Raw genomic sequence first — 27,470 nt, 5'->3', positions numbered from 1 at the left:
CGACAGTCTTCTCTAGTTAAAACCACTGTATGGAGAGGCACTGAGAGTCAGGAAGCAGTCAGGAATAATCTTACAGTGGCAAGCTCCACTGAAAGGGAAATTTATTATCTCACATAACAGGTGGTCCAGAGGTGGGCCCTGTCTCCAGGCACAAGCCAATCAGAGTTCCAGCTTCATTTCTCCGTAATTCACTTGGCTGCCCTCCTCTTTTTGTGTTGGCTTTTTCCTCCTTGTAACTTGTCTCATGGTCATAAGATGGCTGCCAGTAGACCTGGAAAAACTTGCTCCTTTGTTCATTTCCAACAAGAGAGGCAACCTCTCCCTCAAAAACATAAGATTAGAGTCTTTCCATTCAGTCTGTCTGATACAACTCGGGACACAGCCCACCCTTGAACCAGTCACGATCACTGGAGGAGGCCCTGCGCTGATGGGCTCAAACCTGAGGTCCTGAAGCAGTCACCAGCAAGGGGGAATATATATACATAACCATTCTTGGCTTAGACTTGGAATCAGGATCCACCTCAGGACCCGGGGAGGGACCAGCCTCCTCTGAGTCTTCTGGCTGCATTTATTCTCTTTACCAAATTAGAGTTGTGCTAGGAAGGAGGAAGGGAGGAAGGGCATGTTCTGCTTAGGCAACCAACAGTGTCCCGTCACGTAGCCTGACTCAAAGCACATCTTCAAGTAGCCTGGTGCAGCCTTAGGAGCCAACATTTTGAGAAAAGGCAAAATCTCCCCAGCCTTCCTTGCCTATTTGGCTTGTACTTTTCTGTTGGCATTTCTTTAAGACAAAATAAGGAATTGGAGAGAGAGGGAAAATAAGGAAAGAAAAAATGACTATCCTCTCTGGCTCACTCTCTCTCTCCTTCACAGAATCCTGGGGGATTATCATAGTGACCACTGGTGTCACGGCAACAGGAAATGCAGTGTTTCAGGCCCAGCCCAGAGGAATATGATCTGCATAAATGTTTATATGCAGATCGAGGCTCCACATTGTAAAGTTCCCTCCCAGTGCCAGCCTTCCTTTTTCCTTCCTCACTAGATCAACCCGCATCCACTGAGAAGCAGCTGAGGCCTTACATCAGGCAGAGATGGAGAAAACAAGGCTGCAGATGTGGCCTCTCCCCATTCAGAGACGTCTGTCCTCAAGGGATTTTTGGCATTTTGGAAACACAGCACAAGCCTCTCATAACTATTAAATGTTTCCAGATGGACATTGGCTCTTTCTGCCTCATGGACAAAGAGTATTGTTAGGTGCTGCCCCATGTAGCATCGTAGATCAGATGAACACCAGCATTACATAAATCCTATGCTTCCACTAGGGCAAGTGAGTGGGTCAAGTAAGCCTCTAGGGGGCTTATTAAAAATGATGAATGCAAAAATAATTTTTAAGCCTTCCATGTCCCCCTATTGCCTAAAGGATCAATTCCACATTCTTTAGGCATGACATTCAAGGCCAACATGACCCCTTCTTTCCCCTCTTACAGTCTGATTTCTCTCCCAGCCTCACTGAGCAGCTCCCCATTCCTGAAGCTCCCCCACCCAGTGTGTTCAGTCCTTTCCTTTCCACTCACTGTTTTCCAACCTGCAGTTAAACTAATTCAAGTCTCTTCTAATCCTCATGCCCCAGGCCTATTTGCCCATCCACCCTTTCTGCCATCACTGTACCCTCTACAGCACAGGTTCTCAATCCTGGCTGCACAGTGGAGTCACTCAGGGGCTTTAAAACATTGAGACCAACTCAGACCAATTAAATCAGAATGTAGATGAGAGAAGTGTGCTTGCTTATTATGAACCAGCTATGGCAAGTGGTGAAGTGTAAATGCAGACTCAGAATGCTTGATTTGAATTCCAGTTCCTCTCCTTGCCAGCCTTATAACCTGTGGCCATTCTTTTACCAGTCCTCTGCATGCTTCCAATTCATTCCCCCTAAAACTAAGGCAAGAAATAGCCCCTACCTCATCAGGTTGTTGTGAAGATTAAATGAGTTAATGTAAAACTGACACTTAGTACTTGCTCACTCAGCGTTGGGTATGATGAGCATACATGGGTCTCTCTCTAGAAGACTCTAAGCAGCTTAATAATAGGATCTGCATCTTGTTCCTCTCTGCCTAGCACAGAGCACACAAACACACAAAATTTTTTGAATGATTAAATGGATGCTGAAGATGAAGTTTGATGTTAGGAGATCAGGAAGATTTACAAAGAAGAGTTGGCCTATGAGCTGAACCTTGAAAGATGGGTGTGTTTGTGAGAGGCGGACGAGGGGTGGCAAGGTATTCCAGAGAGAATGATAAGAAGACCATGAGCCAAGACACTGATGTATAGGGTGTAGAGAAAAGACCAAGAGCCTGGGGTGTGCTGGGGTCAGAGGAGAGGATTATAGAAAAGAATTGCAGTGAGACAGTTTGAGAGGTAAGTTGGACCTTTTCATGAAGAGTTTTTAATGCCTCACTAAGGAATTTGGGGTTTATTCTGTAGAGAATGAGTGCACTGTGAAGAAAAATTCTAAGAGAATGAATGCACAATCATACTTGTGTTTTAGGAAGAAGATTCTTTCCAACTGGAGAGAAGGGAGACCTGGAGCAAGGGAAGCAATGAGCAAGGAGTGAATTAGGAGATTACTGTAGCTTCTTATCTGATAACAACATCATCTGTATATGTTAACTCTTCCCAAGAGACTATTTTGTTAATTTCTGATTTATTAACATACATGCACAGGGTAAAGATTTAAATAGAACAAAACTGTAAGACTTGCTCGCCTCTCTGATCACCACTTACCCAGTTCTATTTCCCTGAAGCAACTACTGTTGCTGAATTAAAAAGATTATGAGAGAGTACTATGAACAATTATACATCAATGAATCAGAAAATCTGGATGAAATAGACAAATGCCTAGAAATAGAAAACCTACCAAGACGAAATCATAAAGAAATAGAAAACCTGAATAGACCTATAACTAGTAAAGAGATTGAATCAGCTATAAAAAAATCTCCTTACAAAGAAAAGCCCTTGACCTGATGGCTTTACTGGTGAATTCTACCAAACATTTAAAGAAGAACTTACACCAACTCTTCTCAAACTTTTCCCAAAAAAATGAAGATGAGGGAATGCTTCTTAACTCATTCTATGAAGCATTACCTGTAAACCAAACCAAAGACATTACAAGAAAAGAAAACTACAGTTTCCCTTATCAATACAATACCCCTTACGAACATTGATGCACAAATTCTCAACAAAATATTAGCAAACTGAATTCATCAGCATAGTATAATAATTATACACCATGACCAAATGGGATTTATTCCTGGAATTCCACGATGGCTGAACTTACAAAAATCAATTAATGTAATACACCATGTTAATAAAATGAAGGTAAAAAAAAGAACATGTAATCCTCTCAATTGACGCAGAAAAAGCATTTGACAAAATTCAACCCACTTCAATGATAAAAACAGGTGACAAACTGGAAATAGAAGTAAACTACCTCAATATAGTAAAAGCCATATACAAAAAACCCACAGCAAATATCATATTTAATAGAGAAAGACTGAAACCTTTTCCTCTAAGATCAGCAACAAGGCAAGGACATCTGCCTGCTTTCACCATTTCTATTCAGCATAGTACTGGAAGTTCTAGCCAGAGGAATTAGACAAGAAAAAGAAATAAAATGCATCCAAGCTGGAAAAGAGGAAGTAAAATTATCTCTGTTTGCAGATGATATGATCTCATATGTAGAAAATCCTAAAGAGTCCACAAAAAAAGTTGTTAGAACTAATAAATGAATTCAGCAAAGTAGCTGGACACAAAGTCTACACACAAAATCAGTTGCATTTTTATACACTAACAACGAACAATCTGAAAATGAAATTAAGAAAAAAATTCCATTTACAATAGTATCAAAAAGAATAAAATACTTAGAAATTAACTTAACCAAAGAGCTGAAAGACCTATACAATTAAAACTACAAAACTTTGCTGAAAGAAACTAAAGAAGGCATAAATAAATGGAAACATATCCCATGTTCATGGATTGGAAGACAATATTGTTAAGATAGTAATACTTAGGGGCCAGCTCCATGGCCAAGTGGTTAAGTTCGCGTGCTCCGCTGGGGCGGCCCAGGGTTCAGATCCTGGGCGTGGACATGGCACCGCTCGTCAGACCACATTGAGGTGGCGTCCCACATCCCACAACTAGAAGGACCTGCAACTAAGATATACAGCTATGTATTGGGGGGTTTGGGAAATAAAGCAGAAAAAAAAAAAAAAGATTGGCAACAGTTGTTAGCCCAGGTGCCAATCCTTAAAAAAAAAAAGGAAGATTGGCAAAGGTTGTTAGCCTAGGTGCCAATCTTTAAAAAAAAAAAAGATAGTAATACTACCCAAAGCAATCTACAGATTCAATGCAGTGCCTATCAAAATCCCAATGACATTTTTTTCAGAAATAGAAAAACCCATGAAAAATTTCTTATGGAATCTCAAGGGAGCCCGGACAGCCAAACAATCTTAAAAAGGAAGAACAAAGCGGGAGGACTCACAGTCCTGATCTCAAAGCCTGCTACAAAGCTACCACAATCAAAACAGCGTGGTACCAGAAGAGAGACAGACACATAGACCAGCGGAACAGAATAGAGAGCCCAGAAATAAACCCTCACATAGACAGTCAAGTGATTTTTGACAAGGATGCCAAGACCATTCAATGGGGAAAGGATAGTTTCTTCAACAAATGATGCTAGAAAGAATGGATATCCAGATACAAAAAAAAATGAAGTTGAATCCTTACCTAACACCATCTACAAAAATTAACTCAAACAGGTCAAAGACCTAACTGTAAGACCAAAACTATAAAATCCTCAGAAGAAAACATACTATACTTCACGATAGGGGCCGGCATGGTGGTGCAGCAGTTAAGTTCGCATGTTACGCTTCCCGGCAGCCAGGGATTTGCCGGTTTGGATACTGGGTGCAGACATGGCACCATTTGGCAAAAGCCATGCTGTGGTAGGCATCCCGTGTATAAAGTAGAGGAAGATGGGCATGGATGTTAGCTCAGGGCCAGACTTCCTCAGGAAAAAGAGAAGGAATGGCAGTAGTTAGCTCAGGGCTAATCTTCTTCTTCAAAAAAAAGGCTTCACGACATTGGATTTGGCAATGATTTCTTGGATGTGACACCCAAAGGCACAGAAAACAAAAGAAAAAATACACAAATTAAACTTCATGAAAATTATAAAATTTTGTGCTTCAAAAGACACTATCAGCAGCGTAAAAAGGCAACTGATAGAATAGGAGAAATATGTGCAAATCATATACCTGATAAAGGATGAATAACCAGAATGTACCGATAACTTCCAAAATTCAACAACAACAACAAAACAACTTGATTAAAACCAGGCAAAGGACTTAGATATTTCTCCAAAGAAGATGTACAATAGCCAAAAAGCACATGAAAAGATGCTCAACATCACTAATCATTAGCGGAATGCAAACCAAAACTACGATGAGATGTCACCTCACATTCGTTAGGATGACTACTTTCAAAGGAAACAGAAAATACAAGTGATGGCGTGGTTGTGGAGACATTGGAACCCTTGTTCACTGTTGACGGAAATGTAAAATGGTACAGCTGTTCTGGAAAACGTTATGGAGCTTCCTCAAAAAATTAAAAATAGAACTACCATATGATGCAGCAATTCCACTTCTGGGTATATACACAAAAGAATTGAAAGCAGTGTCTCAAAGAGTATAAATATACACCTATGTCATAGCAGCTCTATTCACAATAACTAAAACATGGAAGCAACCCAGTGTCCATCAACAGAAGAATGGATAAGCAAAATGTGGTGTAGATACACAATGGAATATTATTCAGCCTTAAAAAGGAAAGAAAGTCTGAAACATGCTACAACATGGATGAACCTTGAGAACATTATGCTATTTGAAATAAGCCAGTCACAAAAAGGCAAATACCGTATGGTTCTACTTATATGAGGTGCTTAGAATAGTCAAAGCAGACAGAAAGCAGAATGGTGATTGCCAGGGGCTGGGGGAGGGGAAAATGGGGAGTTATAGTTTAATGAGCTTAGAGTTTCAGTTTTACAAGACTGAAAGAGTTCTGGAGGCGGATGGTGGTGATGAAAGCACATTAGGAATGTATTTAATACCGTTAAACTGTACACTTAAAAGTGGTTAAGACAGTAAATTTTATGTTTGTGTATTTTACCACAGTAAAAAAAATTAGAGGAAAAAAGTGAAGAACTGTATAAATATAAGGGGATATTGTTATTTACTATCAACCTGCTCTTTTCTAAGTCACAGCAACAAGAGATTTAACTACATTGGCTAGCTACTCGACTCACATTAATGTGTATTTTTATTTCAAAATCAGGCTTCATTTGCCTCACCAGGACTTCATATTCAGGATTCTTTATATTACATTTCACAGCACAATCCATAAATTTATGAATTAGTAACACATTCGTTTGGAAACCCTTGTTGTTCCATTTTTGTTAGAACCCTGGTGAGCACATGAGGAATTAGGCTCCGACATTGCTGTGCGTCCCACAGCTCCATGACATCGGACTGCCTGCAGAAACTGCTTAAAGGTGCTGCTGGCCATCCCGATCCCCAGCCTCTGGAATGGTGGAGTTAGGGTTTGAATTTTTTTCCCTACATTTCAAAAGGCGCATTTACATTTTAAGTGTATGAATAAATGGACCAAGCAACGAAAGAAATTGAAGTGGTAAGAAAGAAGCCTCGAAACATTCTGAGTCCAAGAGACAGGAGAGATTCTGGTCGGATTCCATCACTGATGAGTCAGCCCTTGGGTGATAGCTCCTGGGGAGTTAGTGTGCTTCCTGGAATCCTGTTGTTTTTTACCCATCCATCCCAACTTGTAAAGGTCAGGTCCCTTGTGTCTTCTAAAGTTGTGGGACTGATCTGAGAGTGCTTCTCTCGGCTCTCCATCTTCCTTTTTGATTTGTTTGTTGAGTATCAAAAATACTTATTAAGATATAATTCACATAACATAAAATACACCTTTGAAAGTGTACCATTCAGTAGTTTTTAGTGTATTCACAGGACTGTCTTCCCTTTGTTTTGTTTCCTTTTTTTATTTCTTAGAGAAAGGAGAGAGCCCTAATTACTCACTCATTGATTCAAAGTATATTTATGGAGCACATTAAAAAATCAGATGAAAATCCCTACCCTCATGGAGCTTGCATTCTAGTGGAGAACACAAACAATAAACAAGCAAAATAAGCAACCTATAGCGTATGTCAGAGGTGATAAGTGGCATGGAAAAGAAGACAGTAGGCAAAGGATAGGGTGTACCAGGCGGTCGTGGGTGGGAGAGGGATTACAATTTTAAATTGGGTGATAACAGTTTAAGCAAAGGTAACATTTGCTTAAAGGTAACGTTTAAGCAAATACTTGAAAGAAATGAGTAAGCAAATCATGTGCTTATCCAGGAGAAGGGCATCCAGGTAGAGGAAACAGCAGGTGCAGAGACCTTGCAGGCGAGAGGTGTGTTCTAGAAACAGCCGGGAGGCTGGTGTGCCTGGAGCTTAACAAATGAGGGAGAAAATAGTGGGAAACAAGGTCAGAGGGGCCAATGGTGGCCAAAGCACGTAGGGTCCTGAGCTGCTTGTCAAGACTTTTGGCTTTTATTCTGAGTAAAGCAGGGAGCCACGGTAGAGTTTTGATTTGAGGAATGCCTTGAATTGACTTACTTTGAACTGGATCATGCTGGTTGCTGTGTGGACTGGAGCGTGCAGGTGAAGAGGGAAACAGCCTAGTTAGGAGGCCAATTGCAATAACCCAGGTGACAGTAGGCATGGCCTGGACCAGGTGGTAATGGTAAAGATGATGAGAAATGACCAGATTCTGGATATATTATGAATGTAGAACCCACAGGCATGGCTGATGGAAAAGGTGTGTGGTGTGAGAGAAAGAGAAGTCAAGACAACTCAGAAACGAAATCTGCAGTACCAATGGTAACAGCCAATGGTAGAGCTGGTTGGGCAGGTCCAGCAGGGCAGCTTGACATACTGTATTTATCTCATAGGAAAGTTAAATTTTTAGGCCTGAAACATGTAGGTTGTTCTGGAGCTTTCCAAATTAGTAAAAGACAATAAAATTTACTTATTATCATACTATTTACAAAATATGACCCAACTATTTAAGCATCAAATTGCCAAACAGATTGTACGCATGATTTTATTTCTATTTTGAGGCTAAAAACAATTATTTGCCTATTACTTAACCAGTGGTCCACTTTCTTAATTGGAAAATTTAACACGTTGCAGTTGTTTCTGGAAATTAGAAAAGTGATCAGTTCTGTCTGGGATTACTCTTGCTGCCTAATTTCATTGTTTGTAGTAAAATCTTTCATATACTAGTTTTATTTAACTGTATCAGGTACTTTTATTACCCCTCAACCATGACCTAACAATCCCTTTTTGTTAATAAAGTCTGCATAGCACTGCATGTAAATATTGGATATACGCTTGCACTGGACCTAACTAGTACCAGATTGTGTTGATCTCTTTCCAAATCTCCATTCAGTGACGTCACTCTGGTGGCTTCAAAATCAGCCATGATAGGAGGATTTATATCACAGAAATTGATAAATGCTGCAAATCATGGCTTTTTTTTTTTTCAGAGCAGGCTTATCAGCACACCACTGGGCATAGCAGAGTGTGGGTTTGGGAACGTTAGCTTTAGGCCACACGGCAGTGGCACTGAGGGGAAGGGATGTGGTGGGAGCCATCTGCCCAGAGGGGAGGTGTGCTTTATCATTGACATTGCTTAGAATTTCCAGCTTAAAAGGATAATGAAAAGCAGACCTACTTTCAGTCTTGAAATCCTCTAGGACAGTGTTCCTCCTTATCGCCTGTGCTCAGGGCAGATCCTCCCCATCTACTCCCACCTCTACTCTAATCCTAACCACTGCCTGGTCGCCATGGCTATGACATTTAACCTATTTAAGCCTTAGTTTCCTCGTCTGTTCAACAGGGATCATAATTCCCAGCACACTGGCTTATTGTGGGGATTCAAGGCAATCTATGCTCAATTAATGGTAGCAGGAGCAATATCTTTGAGAGTTTCCTCATAGCCTTAAGAGAAGGGGGGAAACCCCTTATAGACCAAGAGCATCTTCCTATCCATTGTGCTTTCCAACCTCCAAGCCTCTGTTGATGCTGTTCCCCCCACTTGTAATCCTACTTGCACGTGTTCAAACAATGTTCATCTTCCAAAGGTGACCCAATTGCCGCCACCTCTATAAGGCTTTCCCACAGCTGACATAATCTCTCCTTCCTCTAAAATTCCCTGGCTTTTTGGGGAATCTCTGGCGCTACCCCAGACCTACTGGATTAGAATCTGCAGTTTAACATGATCCCCAAGTGATTTGTATGCACATTAAAATTTAGGAAGGCTGCTCTAAATTGCTGGTTCTCAAACTTGGCTCCACATTGGAATTGCCTGGGGAGATTTGAAAAAGCTTAATGCCTAGACCCCATCCCAAGAGATTCTGATTCAACAGGTCTGAGTGCAGCCTGGGCATCAAGGTCTTTTAAAACTCCCACATGAATTTGCAACAACATGGATGGACCTGGAGGGTATTATGCTAAGCGAAGTAAGCCAGACTGAGAAAGACAAACACCGTATGATTTCCCTCCCACGTGGAAGATAAACTAACACATGGACAAAGAGAACAGCTCAGTGGTTCCCCGGGGAAGGGGGCTGGGGGTGGGCACAGGGGGTGAAGGGGAGCACTTATGTGGTGACAGACAAGAAATCATGCACAACTGAAATTTCACAATGATATAAACTATTATGAACTCAATAAAAATAAATCAAATGTTTTAAAGTAAAATATTTTAAAAATTAAAAAAAAAATCCCAGATGATACTAGTTTGCAACAAAGTTTGAGAACCAGTGCCCTATAAACGCCCCCTTATACTCTCTATAGGGCCTGAGCACTCTCCAATGTTATGGTTATTTGTGTCCGTGTATGTTTTCCCACTTCTATTAAACTATGTCTTTTAAGAGCAAGAACTGTTTTTTACTTCAATTTTTATCACCTCCTACCTAACAATCTGTGCTCATATAATGGGAGTTTAATATACATTTATTGGATGAACGATGAATGAATCGTTTATTTGCAATCCAAAAATGTTCTCTAAATACCAGAAGTGTGGCTTTTGTCCTATTCTGAAGACCGGTAGAGCATATTCTTGAAATTGTGGAGTTATCTCCTCTTCCGTTCTAAGTAAAGACCAAGTGTCTGAAGAGTAGGAGGCTGGTGGCTAGAATGTGTTTTCTGACTGAGAATAGATCTCTGGGTACCATCGCCGCTGGCCGCTGCTATCTCTGTGAGCGGTTGACGGAAAGCCACAGCTTGGAATCCTAAGATTCCAGAGGGCAGTGCAAAATGAAGCAGCCCCTCCCCACACTCCTTCCGTCCAATTCAGAACTCTTGGCTGAGGGATGATGATGTTATTGTTTCTTCCTCTCCAGGGTGCCATTTCGATATTTATGGAGATTGTTGTCCTCACTATGAAGGCATCTGTTATTGAAATGTTCCTTGGTAAGTACTTTTATATGTGTATCTGGATACGCTTTTAACATTCTCCCAAGGTCCAAAGAATCTTGCCAAGAAAAGGTTTAAACCAAGACAGAGCAAACAAACAGTTCAGTGTATCTTTTTATGATAAACACTTTGGAGAGAAATTTAAGTGAGAATGTTAAGTGTAGATCAAATTCAGGATGTATGTGCATATATATTTTTATATAAGGCAAATATATATATTACATATGTGTGTCTCTACATATGACATTATACACACATAATACACACATAGTGTGTGTAGTCTTCAACAACCAGCAAATATTGCATATCGAGCATATTTCAAATTCTGAATTTAGGGATCTCCTTGTTTCTTAACTTCTCAAAAACAATTCTTATCAGTGACATAGCCTTACTTGTACCATTGGCAACTCATACTTTTCAGAGATGAAACGCTTTAAATTTATCCATTATCACCAGAGAACGCAGTTTTGGACAGACCCAGAGAAAAGTGTTGATGGGTTTAGCACTAAGCCTGAGGGTAATCTTCTATTCATCTTAACCACGTTGAACAGTGGCCTTGTCAGGTAAAGTGACCCCATGGGTCACTGTGAAACTGTTGCCAGGGAAGGGTGCAAAGGCCTTTCAGGCAGCCTGCATTCGTTTCTAGGGCTGCCCTAACAGAATATGGTCACATGCCGCATGACGACGTTTTGGACAACAGGCTGCACATACGATGCTGGTCCCGTAAGATTAGTACCATATAGTGTAGTAGGCACACATCTCTAGGTTTGTGTAAGTACATAATGATATTCGAACAGTGATAAAATCACCAAACAACACATTTCTCAGAATGTATCCCTATCATTAGGTGACGCATGACTGTACCACAAACTGAGCAGCTTGGAACAACAGAATTTTATTCTTTCGCAGTTCTGGAGGTGAGAAGTCTAAAATCAAGGTGTCAGCAGGGTTGGTTCCTTCAGAGGGCTGTGAGGGTAAAGTCTGTTCCTTGGCTTTCTCCCAGCCTCTGGTGGTTTGCTGGCAATCTTTGGCATCACCTCAATCTCTGTCTCCGTCTGCACATGGTGTTCTTCCTGTACGTCTGTGTCTGTGTCCAAATTTCCCCTTTGGATAACACCAGCCATATTGGATAGGGGCCCGAGCTACTCCAGTATGACCTCATCTTAACTAATTACATCTGCAACCACCCTATTTCCAAATAAGGTCACATTCTGAGGTATTGGGGCCTACGACATCAACATATCAAATTGGGGGTACACAAATCAACCCATAATATGGTCAGAATGTTCAAGATCTATGCAGAGGGAGTCTACACAGCAAAACTGGGGACTAGAAGAGAAAGAAGTGACGCAGCTGGGAAGGTGAGGGGGCTCTCGGCATGGCGGAAGGCACCACCCTTGCCCTTTTGAGAGGCTCTCTCCTGCCCATATTAACCTACAGGTTAGTAGGTTTCTTACACAGGGAGGGGTGAGGGTGGGGCAGGGGGTTAGGAATAGGAAGAATTTAGCTACTGTAAAACAAACAACCAAACCAACAAACCCAGAGGCCATTTCCCACTCTGCCATGTCGCCAGCATCAGAGAACCAAGAAGGGAGACTTACCTATCCTCTGAGCCTGGCTTTCTGCAACTCATTGAGAAAGCAAGAAATCAAAGTAGAAAAGGGAGACTCCTATCACAAATTCCCCTCTCCAGTCCTCACAGGTCCACCCGCAGCACCTCATTCGTCCACTTGTCTCTATCCTGGGGCCGTTCCTGTAAGTCCCTGTCACCGTCTTCGGTACTGCGACAGCCTCTCTGCCCCAAATCCTTACCCCTCCAACTCATCTCCACCGTACCCTGATTAATCTCCCCAAAGCCCACATCTGATCAATAGTGTCTTCGTTTAAATTCCTAGGTGTTTTCCCCTAGTCCTCATGGCGGAGCCCACGTCTCTTAAAGAGCCATCCTTGCTGGCGAGGCCTTCCTGATGCAGCTCTTGCTGTCCTCTGCTGCTCTCCTCTCTACCCTAGCGCCCACCTTGGCTTCCAGGGACCTGGGATCTCATTCTCCTGAGGATGGAGTCACTTCTCACCTCCAGGCCTTCCACCATGCTGTTCCCTTTCCTGGAATGTTCTTCCTCACTCCCACACTCCCACAAACCCTATTGGTCCTCAGCAAGCTTCCCCCCGCCCCCCGTTTATCAGGCCATCTTCCTATGTGTTTCCTTACGTCCTGTATTGATTCTTATCATAGCTGCACGGCATTCACCTCATCATTAGTCTGGCTCCCCCAAAACTGTAAACTCATGAGGGCAGGAGCCATGTCTTGTCCATCGTTGCATTTCGAGTGCTCAGCACATCTCATAGGTGCTCAAGAAATATTGCCAAGTAAGTTATTCTCCTTAGAGATGCTGGATTTTTAAAGTATCAGAGTCCAATTCTGCACCCACTTCTGACATGTAGGGTTTTTTCCACCCCAAGCTATTCCCCGACACAAGCTGGATGTCCCACAATTCAGCTCAATTCTGACACTATCTACCTGGACATAGCCTCAGGTTCCACAGGTTAAGGGCTCAGTCCCACAAGACTGCCCTCCCCTAGTTCAGATGCCGACCGAAAATTCAGATTGTCACCTGTGCTTCTGACCTACTGGCTGTAAATCAGAGGTCCCCACGATCCCCTCTTTGGGTTTGATTAATTTGCTACAGTGGCTTACAGAAAGAACTGAGGAAGCCAGTTTACTCACTAGATTACCAGAATATTATGAAGAATATTAAAGGATATGAGTCAACATCCAGATGAACAGATACATAGGGTGAGGTCCCAAACAAAGGAGCTTCTGTCCCTGTGGAGTCTGGGGACCAGCATGGTGGTACACCAACATGGAAACTCTCTGGACCCCATCCTTCTGGGTTTTTACGCAGGCTCTATCACATAGGCATGATTGATTAAATCATTGGCTTTTGGTGATTGATTCAACCTCCAGCCCCTCTCCTATCCCGGGAAATCAGGGGGTGGGACTGAAAGTTCCAAAACTCTGTTTGTGGTTTGTTCCCCTGGCAACCAGCTGCCTCATTTTTAGAGGGTTCCCAAAAGTCACCTCATTAACATAAACTCAGTTGTGACTTAGAGGAGCTTGTTATGAATAACGAGACACCCATTTCACCTTTATGGCTCTTTAGTGATTTCAGGAACTGAGGACTAGAAACCAGATAGTATAACAAAAGATGCTCCCATTGGTCTTATAGCTCAGGAAATTCCAAAGATTTTGGTAGCTGTGAGCCAGGAACTGTAGCCAAAAGACCAAAATACATATTTATTATAAATCACAATATCATACATAGCCATCCAATGACCCCCCCAAAAGCCCTCTAGATTAACGTCAATTAAGTGTTTGATTAACGTCTATCAGAGCCAGCATGTGTGTTTTAGACATGTTTAAATGCTTGCTATGGCAGACTTTTTTGCTGCCCATTGTCAGTGGACCCCCCCAACTGCACTTACGGGGAGCAAGTGGCATAAAGAAGCTAAGGCAGCACCCAGCAGACTTGCAGTCTGGGCCCAACTTCAGCCCCCAAAGGACCACAGTTTTAGCCAAGGTGTTAACCTTGACCTTGGTTTCTTTTCCATAAAATAAATGTATGCCCTCCAAAGTTCCTCTCAACTTTAATATTCTATAATTTGAAGCCTAATTTTATGATTTATGTGATTGTAGAAAATAAGTTGTCCTGTCTTTGCTATGAAGCTCTGATTTTCTTGATGCTAAAGGTTTCATTGAGTGCATAATCCCAAATTAAAGCACGTGGGAAATCTGAACGGCTTTAAGATGATCTGTTTATAAGTCATCTTTCAGGAAGGCATTGTAGACATGTTAAAGAGAACCAAGGTGGACAGTATTTAAAGCTTTAAAAACAGATTTTAATCAGGAACTACTACAATAGGAGAAAGGAGACCTCCATACAGAACTGGGCTCAATTCTGAATACAACAGGGAGAGCGGAGATTTCTATCCAAGGAGCAGGCTGCAGGGGTCAGAGGATGGAAATTACTAAGAGGAGACACCAAGGGTAGGGGGGTTCTTGCTAAATCGAACTGACAGGATCCTTGCTAAAGGCAGACCATGGTGAGCAGATACCAAGGATGGAGGATTCCCTCTAAACATTATTCTTGCTAAAGCTGGGCAATGCAGGCCCACCAAGAACAGACCCTGACACCCAAGGTCAAAGCCTAGTTGTGAAGAGGGCTTAGAGGAGCCTGACTAAAGTTTGGTCAAGGAGAGAGTCCTTGACAACGTGGCCTGCGGTAGTATCTTGAGGGGCTGTGAAAGGATCTAACAAGAAGTTTGTGGGCTAGAATGAGTCACTTCTATAAAAGTTCTGGGCACATAGGAAGCATTCAGTAAGTGCTTACTGATTGGATCTTCAATTAGATGTTCTGGCACTTCATGTCTTCTTGAAAGTAGATGGATTTGATTATAATTCATCACTGAGAGGAAAACTGGAACACAAGCACAATGGAACACAAGCCAACGATTTTAGAAAGCACTTTTCATTATTAAAAGTCTATATGATTTCAACATGACCAAATTAAAAAACAACTATGTTGTCTTTTTCTAATTAGAAAAGAAACATATTCTATGTAAAATATGCAGTATATATAAGGAATATACTACAAAGTGAGAAAATACAGAAAATATAGGATAGGAATTATAATTCCACCATTATTAACATTTTGGTATGTTTGTTCCAGTTATTTCTCTCTGCAGATATTCAAATGTTGTCAGAATGATTCTTAAGGTTAGAGCCGAGCACTGCCCGGGTTACTTAATATTCTTCTACACGTCATTTGTAATAAATGTTTAGGATTCTCCTATTGTTGGGACATTTCCAACACTTCATTATTTCCAGATTGTCATTAGAAATGCTGTTGTAATGAACGCTATTTATATAAATCTTTGTCTATATCTCTGGTCATAACTTGGGATATATTCCTAGGGGTGCATTTTCCAGGATAAAGCCAAATGGCTTTCCAGAATGACTCCACCTGCTTGGACCTTCCCAACAGTGTCCTGGAATGCCCTGATCCCAAATCCAGGCCAGGATTAAGGATAACCTTGTGTTCAATATTTACTGACATGATATGGGAAAATATCCCATCGTTTTGCTTTAGCTTGCATTCTTTATCCTCAATGAGATTTACATTGTTTCAAGCTACTTTATTTGTATTTTCTCTATCTATAAATTATCTGGATGATAATTTATTTAAATTGAATTTTAAAACAATTACACTTCAGCTATCTTAGCTGTACTGATCACCACACTAATGAAGAGAGAAATAGGGGGAAATCTTTTATTTGAAAAAGTAATTACAATATATAATTTGTTTTGAAATTTTAAGCACTGATCTCGAAAGATGAGAACTATTCGTGTTATTCAAAACTAAAACATTGAATGTTTAAAAATTGAGAAGCATTACTGCAGAGTTGGTAAATCATGGCTGCCTCAGAATTTAGGATTCTAGACTTAATTTCTACTACAAGCCTTCTAGACACTTAATGGTGTCGGTAGCCAGATAACTAACTACTTCCGCAGAAGGGACTGGCTTGCAGACCTGTGTTCTTCTTTATACTTTGAAGTGAGCATCAGCCAGCCAGCTTGGTGCTCTGCCCAGCTTCCTAAGAAAAGGAACACAAGACTGATTTTTCTCTCACCCAGTTAACGGCAATTCGGCAATTCACCGTTTCCAAAGTAGGAAGAGAGGTCTTGCTGATGAGGAATGAAGACTTGCTCCAGGGCACAAGCACATTTCCAAGCCTAATTGACCAGCCCTCCCTCAAGGAGTGGTTTCTGGGGAACTTTAATTAATAAGCATCTAAGCTGAGGGGAGGGCTTCTGTGCGCCATTGAAAATAATGACTTTATTAACTACTACCGTAAAACTGAGTCCAGCTATGCATGTTTTCAGCCTGAAGTGTCTTGGGCGAGCAAATGTGGTGATGGGGTGGTCCTACTGAAATATTTATAGTTCTAATGATACTGAGACTTATAAACCACTTGCCACAGGCACACAGGCCCAGAAGGACAGCATTTGGGGTTCTACAAGAATTGATACCCAAATTTATTGCTGTTTCACTAACTCAACTTAATTTGCATATTTTTTCTAGATATTTATTTAGTACTTGTTTTAAAACATATTCTAGGATTCTAGTTATTTATTTTTGTATAAAATGAAGATGTGGTCTTTGCAGAATCAAATGACACAGAGACTACTATAAAAATTAGACCTCCAGGACGCTCACACCCACCCAAACCCCAGAAGTAAATAACACCTAAAAATGTCTGCCTTCATGCTCCTTGGCCCGACTTTTGGTTCTCACTCAGTTCTCTTTCACGTTTCTGTTCTTGCGGGACATGGTATGTCAACTGTCCAGGCCTCAACTAACGCTAGTGGTCAAAACTGGGGACGATTTGCCAGCTGCATCGCTGGCACACATAGCTAGATAATCAAAAGATAAATGAAAAGTTTTCTTAACAGACACTTGGTGACGTCGCCACTTTTTCCTTCAAAGGTAGTTGCCAATTTGAGAATTCCTAAGAACATTTATGCCTAAATTGAGCATCCTTGTTCTGTTAAAAAAAAGCAAAAAACAAATGCATAAACTAGGAAGTAAAATGCCTATTTTGATTACTCTGTTGCCTCAAGTTCACCTCCAAATCCCAACCCCATCCAGAAAGTGGGTTTCTCAAAAAAGTAGTTAAAATAGAGGTAAAGTAAAGCAGTACCATCTTTGGGTGGGTGAGGGGGAAGGAGGCCTGGAGAGGGATGAAGGAAGAAGAAGAGAGAATGGACCAGCCCTTTGAAAGGAAAACCATCGCTCTTCCGCCTACAGGTAGAATTGCTAGAGGAACAGAGAAGTGAGCATTTTCAGACATTGCTAATAAAAAAAAATTGCTATGAGAAATTTTCACAGCATATATCAAAATTTTAAATGGGCATACCTCTCAGACAAGAGACCCTATTTTCCTATTTGGAAATTTGTTTTAAGAAAGTAATGGGTAGGTGCAAAGATGAAGCTTTTTATATGAAATTGGGAATTGGCTAAATTATGGCATATCCATACACAGCAATACTTTGTAGGCAGTTGAGTTATTGTGAGAGGAATACTTAATGACAAGAAAAAATGTTTGTGTATATCCTTGAGTAGAAATAAGTTATAAAACATTGTAAACAGTATGAGCATGGTCAAATGTTTGATTAAAAGTACCCATATGAATACGTATATACACATAGAAAAAGACTGAAATATTATATTTTTGTGTTCATCCATCTTTTCTGTGCTGTTTTTTGTGTTTTTCACATTTTTCTACAAGGAAAATGTATTATTTTGGTAATAAGAAAAAAATCGGTCAGCGTTATTTTTTAAAAACACACGGCTCAAACCGGTAATGTGACTTTAAATGATAAAGGATGAAGAGTCCCCCTTCTTCTCTTATTGCTATACTACCTGAAGGAGAGTGGGATCCGGATGCTATTTGAGGTTCTGCTCCTGTTTCTGAGGAACTCGACGACCTGCAGTTGGTCTTTGTGGGGCACAGACCTGGCGCTGCTGAAGTGGACACCAGGGGACACTCAGGTCACACCACACATCTTGTGACAAGTCTCTCTCTTCTCTGCAGTCCCCTTTCTCCTTGTCTTCCTTTCCCAGACAGCCCTCTTCTGAGGCTTTTTACATATCCGCTCCATTCAGCCCTCCCTCTGTCTCACACACACGCACACACACGTGCACGCAGTTCTCTGGCCATTTGGAAACAGTGTGGAACAGAGGAAAGAACACAAGAAGGGGTTGGGTGCTCATCCTACCCTTATCATTTGTTCCTGGGAGCAAGCAAATCAGTGGACTTCTCCAGGCCCACATTCCCTCCTTTGGAAAATGGAGATGGTAGGGTTGGTGTGGTGAAATTTAAAGATGGTGAAACAAAGCACAGGTACCCAAGAGGTATTTTTGAAAGGCACTTTCCGCAGAAGCCAAGAAAAGGACACAAACTATACATCTTATTTCCCCAACCTTAATTTCAGGGAAAATTAGTTTCACCAACGAGAATCCTTTAAAGTGTGATTGAGGTAAATATAAGGGTTCAAAGAGAGACAGTGTTTAGGTGAAATAATATTGACTATTTTTTTTTGTATTTTCTTCATGTAGTTTTGCTGGTGACTGGAATACATTCAAATAAAGAAACGACAAAGAAGGTTAAAAGGCCTAAGTTCAGTAAGTAAAATTACAATTCCTCACTGATATAAGACTTGTGTCTCTAGTCGGAAAGACTGCTACACATGTAGATAATTTGGGTAACTTTCTTGTTTTTGTTTTTTGGGTCTTATCTCAATTACTTGGCACTCAGACTAATTAGCAATGATTCTTATTTATCACCTACCTCATTCCAAAAAGCATTTGAGATAGGAATCCTGATTTTAGGGTGAAAGATAAGTAGTTCCACTACAGTAGAAAAATTCAAGATGCACGTACAAAGACCAGTTGACACGATGTCTCTATGGCTAAGCTGGAGCAGAGATTTTCCTGCCATTGAAATGCTGTCTCAATTCTCCATGCCGGGAAATTCAGTCCGGCTAGTGCAAATATCTAGCAAACTTGCCCACTTTCCAGTGAGCACTGGGGTCAGAGGGCAAATCTCACAGAAAAGCCCATGAGGTTTCACACCAGATCAATGGAAAGAGGAAAAATAAATCTCATTTTTGGATGGTATATCAGTTAAGATTAGATGACAGAAAATCCAAAATAACAGTTGTATAAATAAGACTGAAGTTTTTTTCTTCTTCCTATAAACATAGTCAGTCTGGGCTTTTATAGAAGCTTCATGATCTTCAGGGACCCAGACTCCTCCTGTTTTGTCATTCTGCTTTTCTCAACATGGTTCCAACTCATTGTCCAAAATGGCTGTCCCAGCTCCATCCATCATGTCCACATTCCAGTCAGTAGGAAAGGATGAAGAGGGGCATATATATGCTCCCCTTAAAGATAAGTCCAGAAAATCAAATATAGTACTTCAACTTAAATACTGTTGGCCAGCATTAAGGGAGACTGGGAAATATCTTGATTTCAAGCATCCACATGCCTAGCTAAAAGTAAGCGGTTCTATTACTAGGAAAGAAGGGAGAATGGGGAGGGAAATAACTAGCAGAACAGGACATAGATGGAAAATCTCACACTCAGATTTTGCGAGCACATTCAGAGATCTGCATCTAAATTTGCAGACTTGATGGAGGCTTGAGCTAAGGCATATTTATAAAGGACCATAAAAGGCAGGCTTTAGACACAGTCAATGTTCTGTGTTCTCCACAACTGAAACTTCTCTATAAGCATTAACTTTAGGTGCCTTGAAATCAGCAATATTAATCGTTTGAAATAAAAGAAAGAGATTTGCTTCACACACCATTCTTTGTTTCTTCTGCTTCTTTAAATCTTCCATGTGGGATTTCCTGTTGAAATGAGACCAAAAGGGCAGCCATCCACAGCCTCCTAGGCTGAAATACTAAAAAGGCATCAGTTGTTTACTTATTCCTGTCAGGACCAAGAGCCCGGAGAGCCAGCCCAGGGGCAGATGTGTGTTCAAAACAATGATTGGGTTAATATGGAGACAAATACACACCCAAGTACGAATTCCTGTGGGCTGTTTCCTGTGTCTTCATTAACTCATACACAAAAATCATGAAAGGTTCCGTGATTACCATGACAACAGTTTTCAGTGACTATGAAAGTCTGTGCTAAATGACCCAAGGGCAAACCTCTTTGAGAGATCTCAGATGGATTGAATTTCTGATCTGCTAAATTCTAACCTTATTCTCAAAATCTCCCTAGAGAAGCAGCACATTTGAATCAATAAGTGCATGAGGACTTTTCTCTAATTAGAAACTCTGGCACAATCATTAAATAAGGGGGAAAAAGATACAATGAATGTAATGGGATATTCCCCAAGCACGGCCATATCTGATTCTTTACCTCAGGAGTATTTCCAAATTATAGTCTACAGCTTGAGCCAAAGCCATTTTCACTTTTTCTGTTCAACGTTGTCAATCTGCCACTGGGGTAGGTGACTGATGGCAAGGGAGGCACATCATTCATTCATTTGATGAGTATTTATTGGGTACTAGCCAAGCACCAAGTACTGTGTTAGACACCCAGATACGACAGCGATTAAGACTCAGTCTTGGCACTCAAAGCTCAAAATCTAGGGAGGAAGAAAGACAAGTCACCAGGCAATTATGATGTCAGTGCTAGGATTCGGGAGCTAAAGGTACTCTGAGAGTATGCAGTAGAAGCTGTGTATCTGGCAGGAATCCCTGGAGGAAGTGACATACCTTCACTGACATCTGAAGGCCAAATAGGGATTGTCCAGGTAAAGATTAGGAGAAAAGAGTGTGATAGCATGCCCGAGGCCTGAAGAGTAGAAAAAGCTAAAAAGTAGTTCAATGACTGAAATACAGAGTGGAAAGTGAATGTCGGGGGTAAGCAGGCATCAGATTGTGAAGAGCTCTGTTACCGGGTCCAGGAATCTGGACTTCATCACGAGGGCAATGAGGAGTGTCTCGGTGCAGGGTATTTTGGTTGCAATGAGCAGAAGTCCAAAGCTAATTTGCTAAAGCACAAAAGGGGATTTGGGGAGGCCATGAGGGAGCTTGCAGAACCCAAGGCAGGGAAGGCACCTGGAACTCGCCTGGACTGCAGCCCTGATGGAAAGGTCTCAAGAATTGGTGCCTCTGCTTCTCTCGGCATGTCTTCCTCACTGTCTCCCTCTCTCTCTATGTAGACCATCTCTCTCTGTCCTGATCCCAAATATAGGGGACAGAGAATCTAATTGCATCAGCCTAGGCTGGCAGAGTGGTTCTCAGAGAAGAGTCAAGTGATTAGGGTTGCACTGAAGAAATCAAACAATCCTGCCAACAGAAAACCCCTTTGTGCCAACATATGGAGAGAGAAGAGAACGAACACATTTTATTAATGAGTAAGCATCACAGAGTTCCATGCATGTACAGGAAGGAGGAAAGTGTCTCCCAAGTCTGGAAAGAATTTCACACAGATTTATACAGAAAAGTGGAAAGCAGAACAAGGACAACTTCTCTTATTTCCTTGACAGATAAATGCACCCATCTTGTGATTGTCTCTTGTATACCTGGAGACCTCTGAGCTCCTTCTAGAGGTATTTACAGATCCATGGATCAGAAGACTAGAAACCTCACATTGTAAAATTGAAAGGTCAGCCTAATATGGGCCTATTATACTAAGGTCAAGGAGGCACTGTAAGAGGAGAAGGTGGGAAGGCAGTGGCCTCCGTCCTCTTTGCCAAACAAAGAGAACTTGATCATTTTACTCTTACAGTTGACACCTCAGAATATATCTTACAGAGAGCTACTGAAGGATTTGAAGCAGAAAAGTGAAATCATAAAAGCAGAGCTTTAAACCAATCACTTTGGCTTCAGTGTGAGGATGGACCAGGTCAGTGGTTCTCAAAGTACCTTCCTGGACCAGCACCATCAGCATCACCAGGACCTTCTGCGCCACCCACCCCAGACCACCTCATCAGAAACTCTAGGGGTGGGGCCCGTGATCTGTGTTTTAACAAGATCTCCAGGTGATTCTGATGCCTGGTAAAATCTGAGAACTGGTGGACTACAGAGAGAACCAGGATCAGGGCTGCTTACAGACATGAACGTGAGCTCATGGTTCTCTTCAGTGCCCTCTGACCTCTCTTCTAGCCAGCCCTCAATTTTCACCAGTGTTTATTCAAGACTAAAAGTCTTCACCGCCCAGAGGACTGAAGGTAAAATAACAAAAAGTAGGTAATTTGAGAGTTTTAGTCGGTGGACACTTTACTGACCCCTGTTGCACATACGGCACTGCTCTTGACTCTTGAGGATCTAGTGCCCGAGACATGGTGCACAAGTTGGCAGCGCTGGATTTGAAACTCAGGTCCGTGGGAGGTTGAGCCCCAAATTCTTTCCCAATGCCTCCTCCCAAGCAAGCCAGGACTAAGGAATGAAGTCTCTGTTCCCTGGAGGCAGATAAGGGTGTTGGATGATCAAGGGCTTATAGGAAATCAAGTAGAAGAGATATGGGGAAAATAGGAAAAGGAGAAACCAGCATGAGTGCCATCCTTTGGCCTGGCCTGAGACCATACGCCACACCAGTGCATCTATTCTGTCTGTGCGTAGGGTTACTGTTGCTTTAGGTAACTGTCACTTTCTCTCCTCCCTACTTTCTCTTCTTTTTTATTTCCATTTCTTCTCATCTCCTTTTCCTTCTGTCCATTTCTTTGGTCTGCTCATGGCCCCAGTGGGCCTCACGGACATTGCTTGACTCCACTGGGGCCCTTTGGGCCAAGAAGGTAGTACATGTTGAAAATAATCCAGCATAGAGGTTTTACAAAAGGTAAAGCAAAGATGAAAAGAGAAATGGGACAATTTCTTACAGCTCTACTCCCCCGACCTATACATGACCATTCATTCCAAGCTAATATTGTGCTTTCACGTACACAATTGTATTGGGTACAGTTTAACTTCACCACACTTGGCTTATCACATCACCTTATTTTCTAAATCAAATCAGTCTAACTCCAAACTTCCAATCACCAGGGGCTGAGAAATTCAAATTCCATCATCACAGAGGCTTCCTCTCTCCCTGCTCCAGCCCCCAGAAGCCTTGCACAATCTAGAACGTTAGGGGAGGTCCCCTGCACTGCTCAGTGTCCAAGCCCAAGCCATGTTATCTCTGAAAGTTGGGCGGTTCCATTGTTTCCTGAACGACAGGATCTTGTGAAGGTGGGAAAGCCCCATACCTAAGCATGGGGTGGCAGGGGTACCACACCAGGTAGTTCTCCGAGGTGATGCTCCTCCAAAGCAGCTGCTAGGGAATAGGGGTATTTCCCTTACTAGGACCTACCTCCCACTCCCGCCGTCCCAGGCTTGGAAGATCATTTCCTCTCCGTCACTCATTGGGCTGACAAAGCCCAATCCCTTAAAACAAGGGAGATTTGGAGAGAGCAATTCCCAGTGCCTCAAGGGAGAGCTGTCTTCACGGGACCCTGCCCTCCCTCCTATAATCTTGAGCTACAGAGGTAGGAGAACGCGACAGCCTAGGTACCTGCTTAGAATAATAACAGGGAAAAAATACAATAAGAAGAAACATAAATTAATATCTTAACAAATTAACCTGCTGCATAGTCTGTGATAAAGTTTACCTTCCTGTCTAAAATGAGAGTTTTATCAAGTTTATTTTTAGGGGTGATTTTTTCAAGGCTCTCATTTTCCTAATGTGCTTTGGAGCCATAGGTCTGACCTTACCCAGAGGCGTCTAAGGGGTAGAGTTAGTCAGCAAAACCTCTCAACAGGTTGAGTTTCTAACAAATGACCAAAAATGTGGCTGCATTTTTCTTGGTTGTTGAAGGCCACAAAGGATTGAAGGCTTTAGGTGTATTCATAACACTCTGTTCCTGAGGCAGTCATGATACTTTATGAATTTTAAGGATTGACTTCATTTATCTGTAGATCACACATTCAAAAACAGGCCTATTCTTCAACTCAGGAGCTTTTCAGCCCGTACTGTAATAAACCCATCCTATATTTCCACATAAAGTCCACCAACAATCTAGAACAATCCCTGCCTGGTAGAGCGTCTGTGATAGAGAGAGAAAAGCTTTTAAGTTGTAAAATCTCCTCAATAGCTCTTCTTCATGTAAGAAAACCCCAGAAGAGCCCCAGAAACAATGGTCTTAGTGTAAGAGGGGTTCAGGTGAGATAGCATCACAGAAGTGAGAGCCACGATGATTAACTCCATGAGACACATTACTGGCCGTCCATCCCGCAAAGTCTCTGGCTTCAGTGAGCATCCAATCTTGTGTAAGATAAAATAAATGCATGCAAAGGAAAGCCTTCCTGGACCCAGCTCCCACTGCCAATACACAAAACTAGTTTAGATTTCTCCTGTGTGGGCTACACTTCCTCTACAATAGTCTTACCACGCATTGTCTTAAGAGCTTTTTATACAGTCTGTCTCTAACTAGAACAAAAGCACCATGAAGATGTCATGAGTGCTTATTTGGTATTCGTTGGATGAATGGACAGACAAACGGACAACAACAACAGAAAGCCACTATAAAATAAAGCAAAATATGGTAAAGTGCTACAGAAGAATAACAAGGATTTGTACTAGTTTCGTGGAGGAGCATTTGAGGTAGGACATGAAAAATAAGTAGAATTTTACAGCCAGAGGTGGGTGGGAGGCCTTTCTAAGTGGACCAAGCCCAGATAGCTCAGGGAGCAAGTGGAAAATGAGGTCAGGAAACAATGAGTGGTGTGGTTGGGTTTAAGTGTCTGGGCATCATGGGAGATGCAGCTGGAAGGTGGGTTAGGACCAGGCAATGCCAGTCTGAGAAGCTTTGTTCTTCACCGTTTTTTAGAGGGTGGGGACCCCTGAGAGTTTTCTGAGCAGTAAATCTACATGCCGAAGACAACAATCAGCAAGATAACCAAAAGCAAGGTATTCCCCACAGGCAGTGAAGCTACATTCTGAAGTGTTTCCATTACATTGGAGTCTGTTGAAATAGTCTTAAATTGGGGTGAAATGTACAACCTTTAATTCACACAGTTCTCTCCAATAAGTTAACCTTAATACCTTGTAAGGCATGGAAAGATTTTTGCAATCAACCTTGAAAGGGTGGAAGATTCCCAGAGATACTGCCTCAGGCATGAAGAGGTCATTGTGCTGGGACTTGGTTATTTCACGTGCTGGACACTGATGAAGAGAAATAGAGCTCTGTGATTGTAGGATTTTGTATAACAGGCACATGGCTTCTTGAGTAGATTCACATTTTGTTAGCTGCAGCAACTTGTAAGTAATCCCCAGTGTTTGCTCGCTTCTTAGAAACGTGGTGGCAACACTAGTGTGTTCTCTACACCGATTGGTGTGTGTGTGCCCTCTCAGACCATGAAAACAGAAGAGGATTAACTTCTAACCCTCCTTCTGACACGTGGGTGAGAAGGGAGGCAGACTCTCTCTGTATTGCAGATTTTTAGTTGAGTAAAGTCTACCATGGCAATCCTCAGAAATTAAAGGAAAACAATGCAGGGAAAATTATACTTCAAGAGTTGCCTTTCTTGTATTTGGGATAAATGCACAAACGCATACACACAACAAACAACACAAACACACTCATACACCCAACCTATTTGCAAGACAAATCCTGCATTCACCTGCTGGTGATTGTCAGCGACCTTCAAGTTCAGAAAGCCCTGGAGGATTACAGTAGGGAAGCATCAATTTAACTCCTTCTCTTCAGTTATTGAAGAGACAACCAGGCAGAGCTGGCAAAGCTTTAGATATAGAGCCAGAGGGCCTGAGTTCCAGTTCTGACTGTGCCACTTCATTGGTATCTGAGCCTGAACAAGTCAACCTGCCTCTCTGGAAAACGAGGACAATACGCCTCTCAGGGTTTTGTAGGGATCAAGCGAAAGAATGTGTATTAGAGTGCTTTGTAAACTAAACATAAGTTATTTTTAGAGACACAAACTTCTGTGGCTGCCCAAAGGCTGTGCTGGCACAGGTAAGGTAACCTCAGTTACCCCATCATTCTTTCATCACATCCTTCCATGGAGTATGGATAAAGGTCTTTTCTCAAGCCTGGCAAGACCATTAGGTAGGAGGATCAACCTTTGATAGACTTTGAAGTGCTTAAAGCTTGAGCTTGGGGTTGTCTGCAGCAGCATGCATCCTTTACTAGGTTTGTCTTCATCAACTATTTCCACCGCATGTTCAGTGTCTCCTTCAACTGTTGCTTGATATATTCTTCTTAGAAATCTTTAAAACCAAGCAAAAACATTTCTTTAACCTCCCAATGCTGCACATCTTCTTGGCAAAAGCTCAGCTCAGGCAAGAGTGTAGCATAGTGTTGGAATCAGACATATGTGGGTTCAAAGTCAGCCCCACCATTGACCAAAGCTATAGTTTCATCATCCAGAGGGATGTTGTCCCAACATTAGCTTGGTGACCGTGGCCCCTCAGATGTCGGATTAAACCTGTGTAAACACCAATGATACAACCTTTTTTTAAAAGTCTGGAGCTCTTCCCATGATTTCTGGAGAATCTGCAATGTACTTCCTCATGATTTTCTCTACCAAGCCCCTCCTGGGCTCCCATGGCCTTCCTGTCCTCCCCTGCGCTGTGACTCAGCTACTTTACCAGCTCCTACAAAAAACATCCCCTCATCTGACATTTTGCCATATTTTGGAGCCTTTACTACAGATTTTCAAGGTTCTACAGAAGGGGTCACCTTGTGGAGTGCGCAGTCTTCTTCCAGCACCACTTCATTCCACCCTCCCCCTCTCTCCCTTGCTGTCTCATGCTCCATCCTCCCTCTCCCATTTTATAGGTAGACTCTTTTCCTTGCCTCTCTGAACAGTTCAGCCCACATGCAGGCCCTTGGGAGCCCAGCCTTTATCCCAAGTAGGCTTGTCAAGAAATTTCTCCTGAAAAAAATATTGTGCAGTCCTGAAAAGAGTTCTAGAAAAAACAATTGTTGACATCTTGGTCAGAGTGGAACTGTTAATTCGTCTAGTCCCCATGTGATTTGACCCCTGCTAACCTCGCAGACCTCATCATGGACCTCTTTCTCTCACTCACTGTGCTCCAGGAACACTGGCCTCCTTTATGTTCTTCAAACTGCCAAGCACATTCCCACATCAGAGTTTTTGCCCTGCCTCTTCCTGCTGCTTGAAAGGTCCTTCTCCCAGTCCTTTGCTGGCTGGCCCCTTTCACTGTCCGAGAAACAGTGATAAGAGAATAAGTAGAGAGGAATACAGAGACCAAATCTTCTAGGGCCTTGTAGACCAACTTCAG

General features: G+C 42.0%; 1 protein-coding gene across 1 annotated transcript in view; it reads left to right on the top strand.

Moving 5' to 3' along the window:
• Nucleotides 1-27,470, top strand: part of VIT (vitrin) — a 114,162-nt gene that overhangs the window by 12,529 nt on the left and 74,163 nt on the right. Inside the window, exons 2-3 of the mRNA XM_005600060.4 lie at nucleotides 10,518-10,587; nucleotides 18,768-18,833. Coding sequence (XP_005600117.2) covers nucleotides 10,536-10,587; nucleotides 18,768-18,833 — 118 coding nt within the window. The 5' untranslated portion in view covers nucleotides 10,518-10,535. The remainder of the gene's footprint in view (nucleotides 1-10,517; nucleotides 10,588-18,767; nucleotides 18,834-27,470) is intronic.

Source organism: Equus caballus, chromosome 15 (assembly GCF_041296265.1).
Source record: "Equus caballus isolate H_3958 breed thoroughbred chromosome 15, TB-T2T, whole genome shotgun sequence".
Taxonomy (NCBI): domain Eukaryota; kingdom Metazoa; phylum Chordata; class Mammalia; order Perissodactyla; family Equidae; genus Equus; species Equus caballus.
Note: the sequence above shows the minus strand (reverse complement) of the source record. Positions and strands in the feature narration are given on the sequence as shown.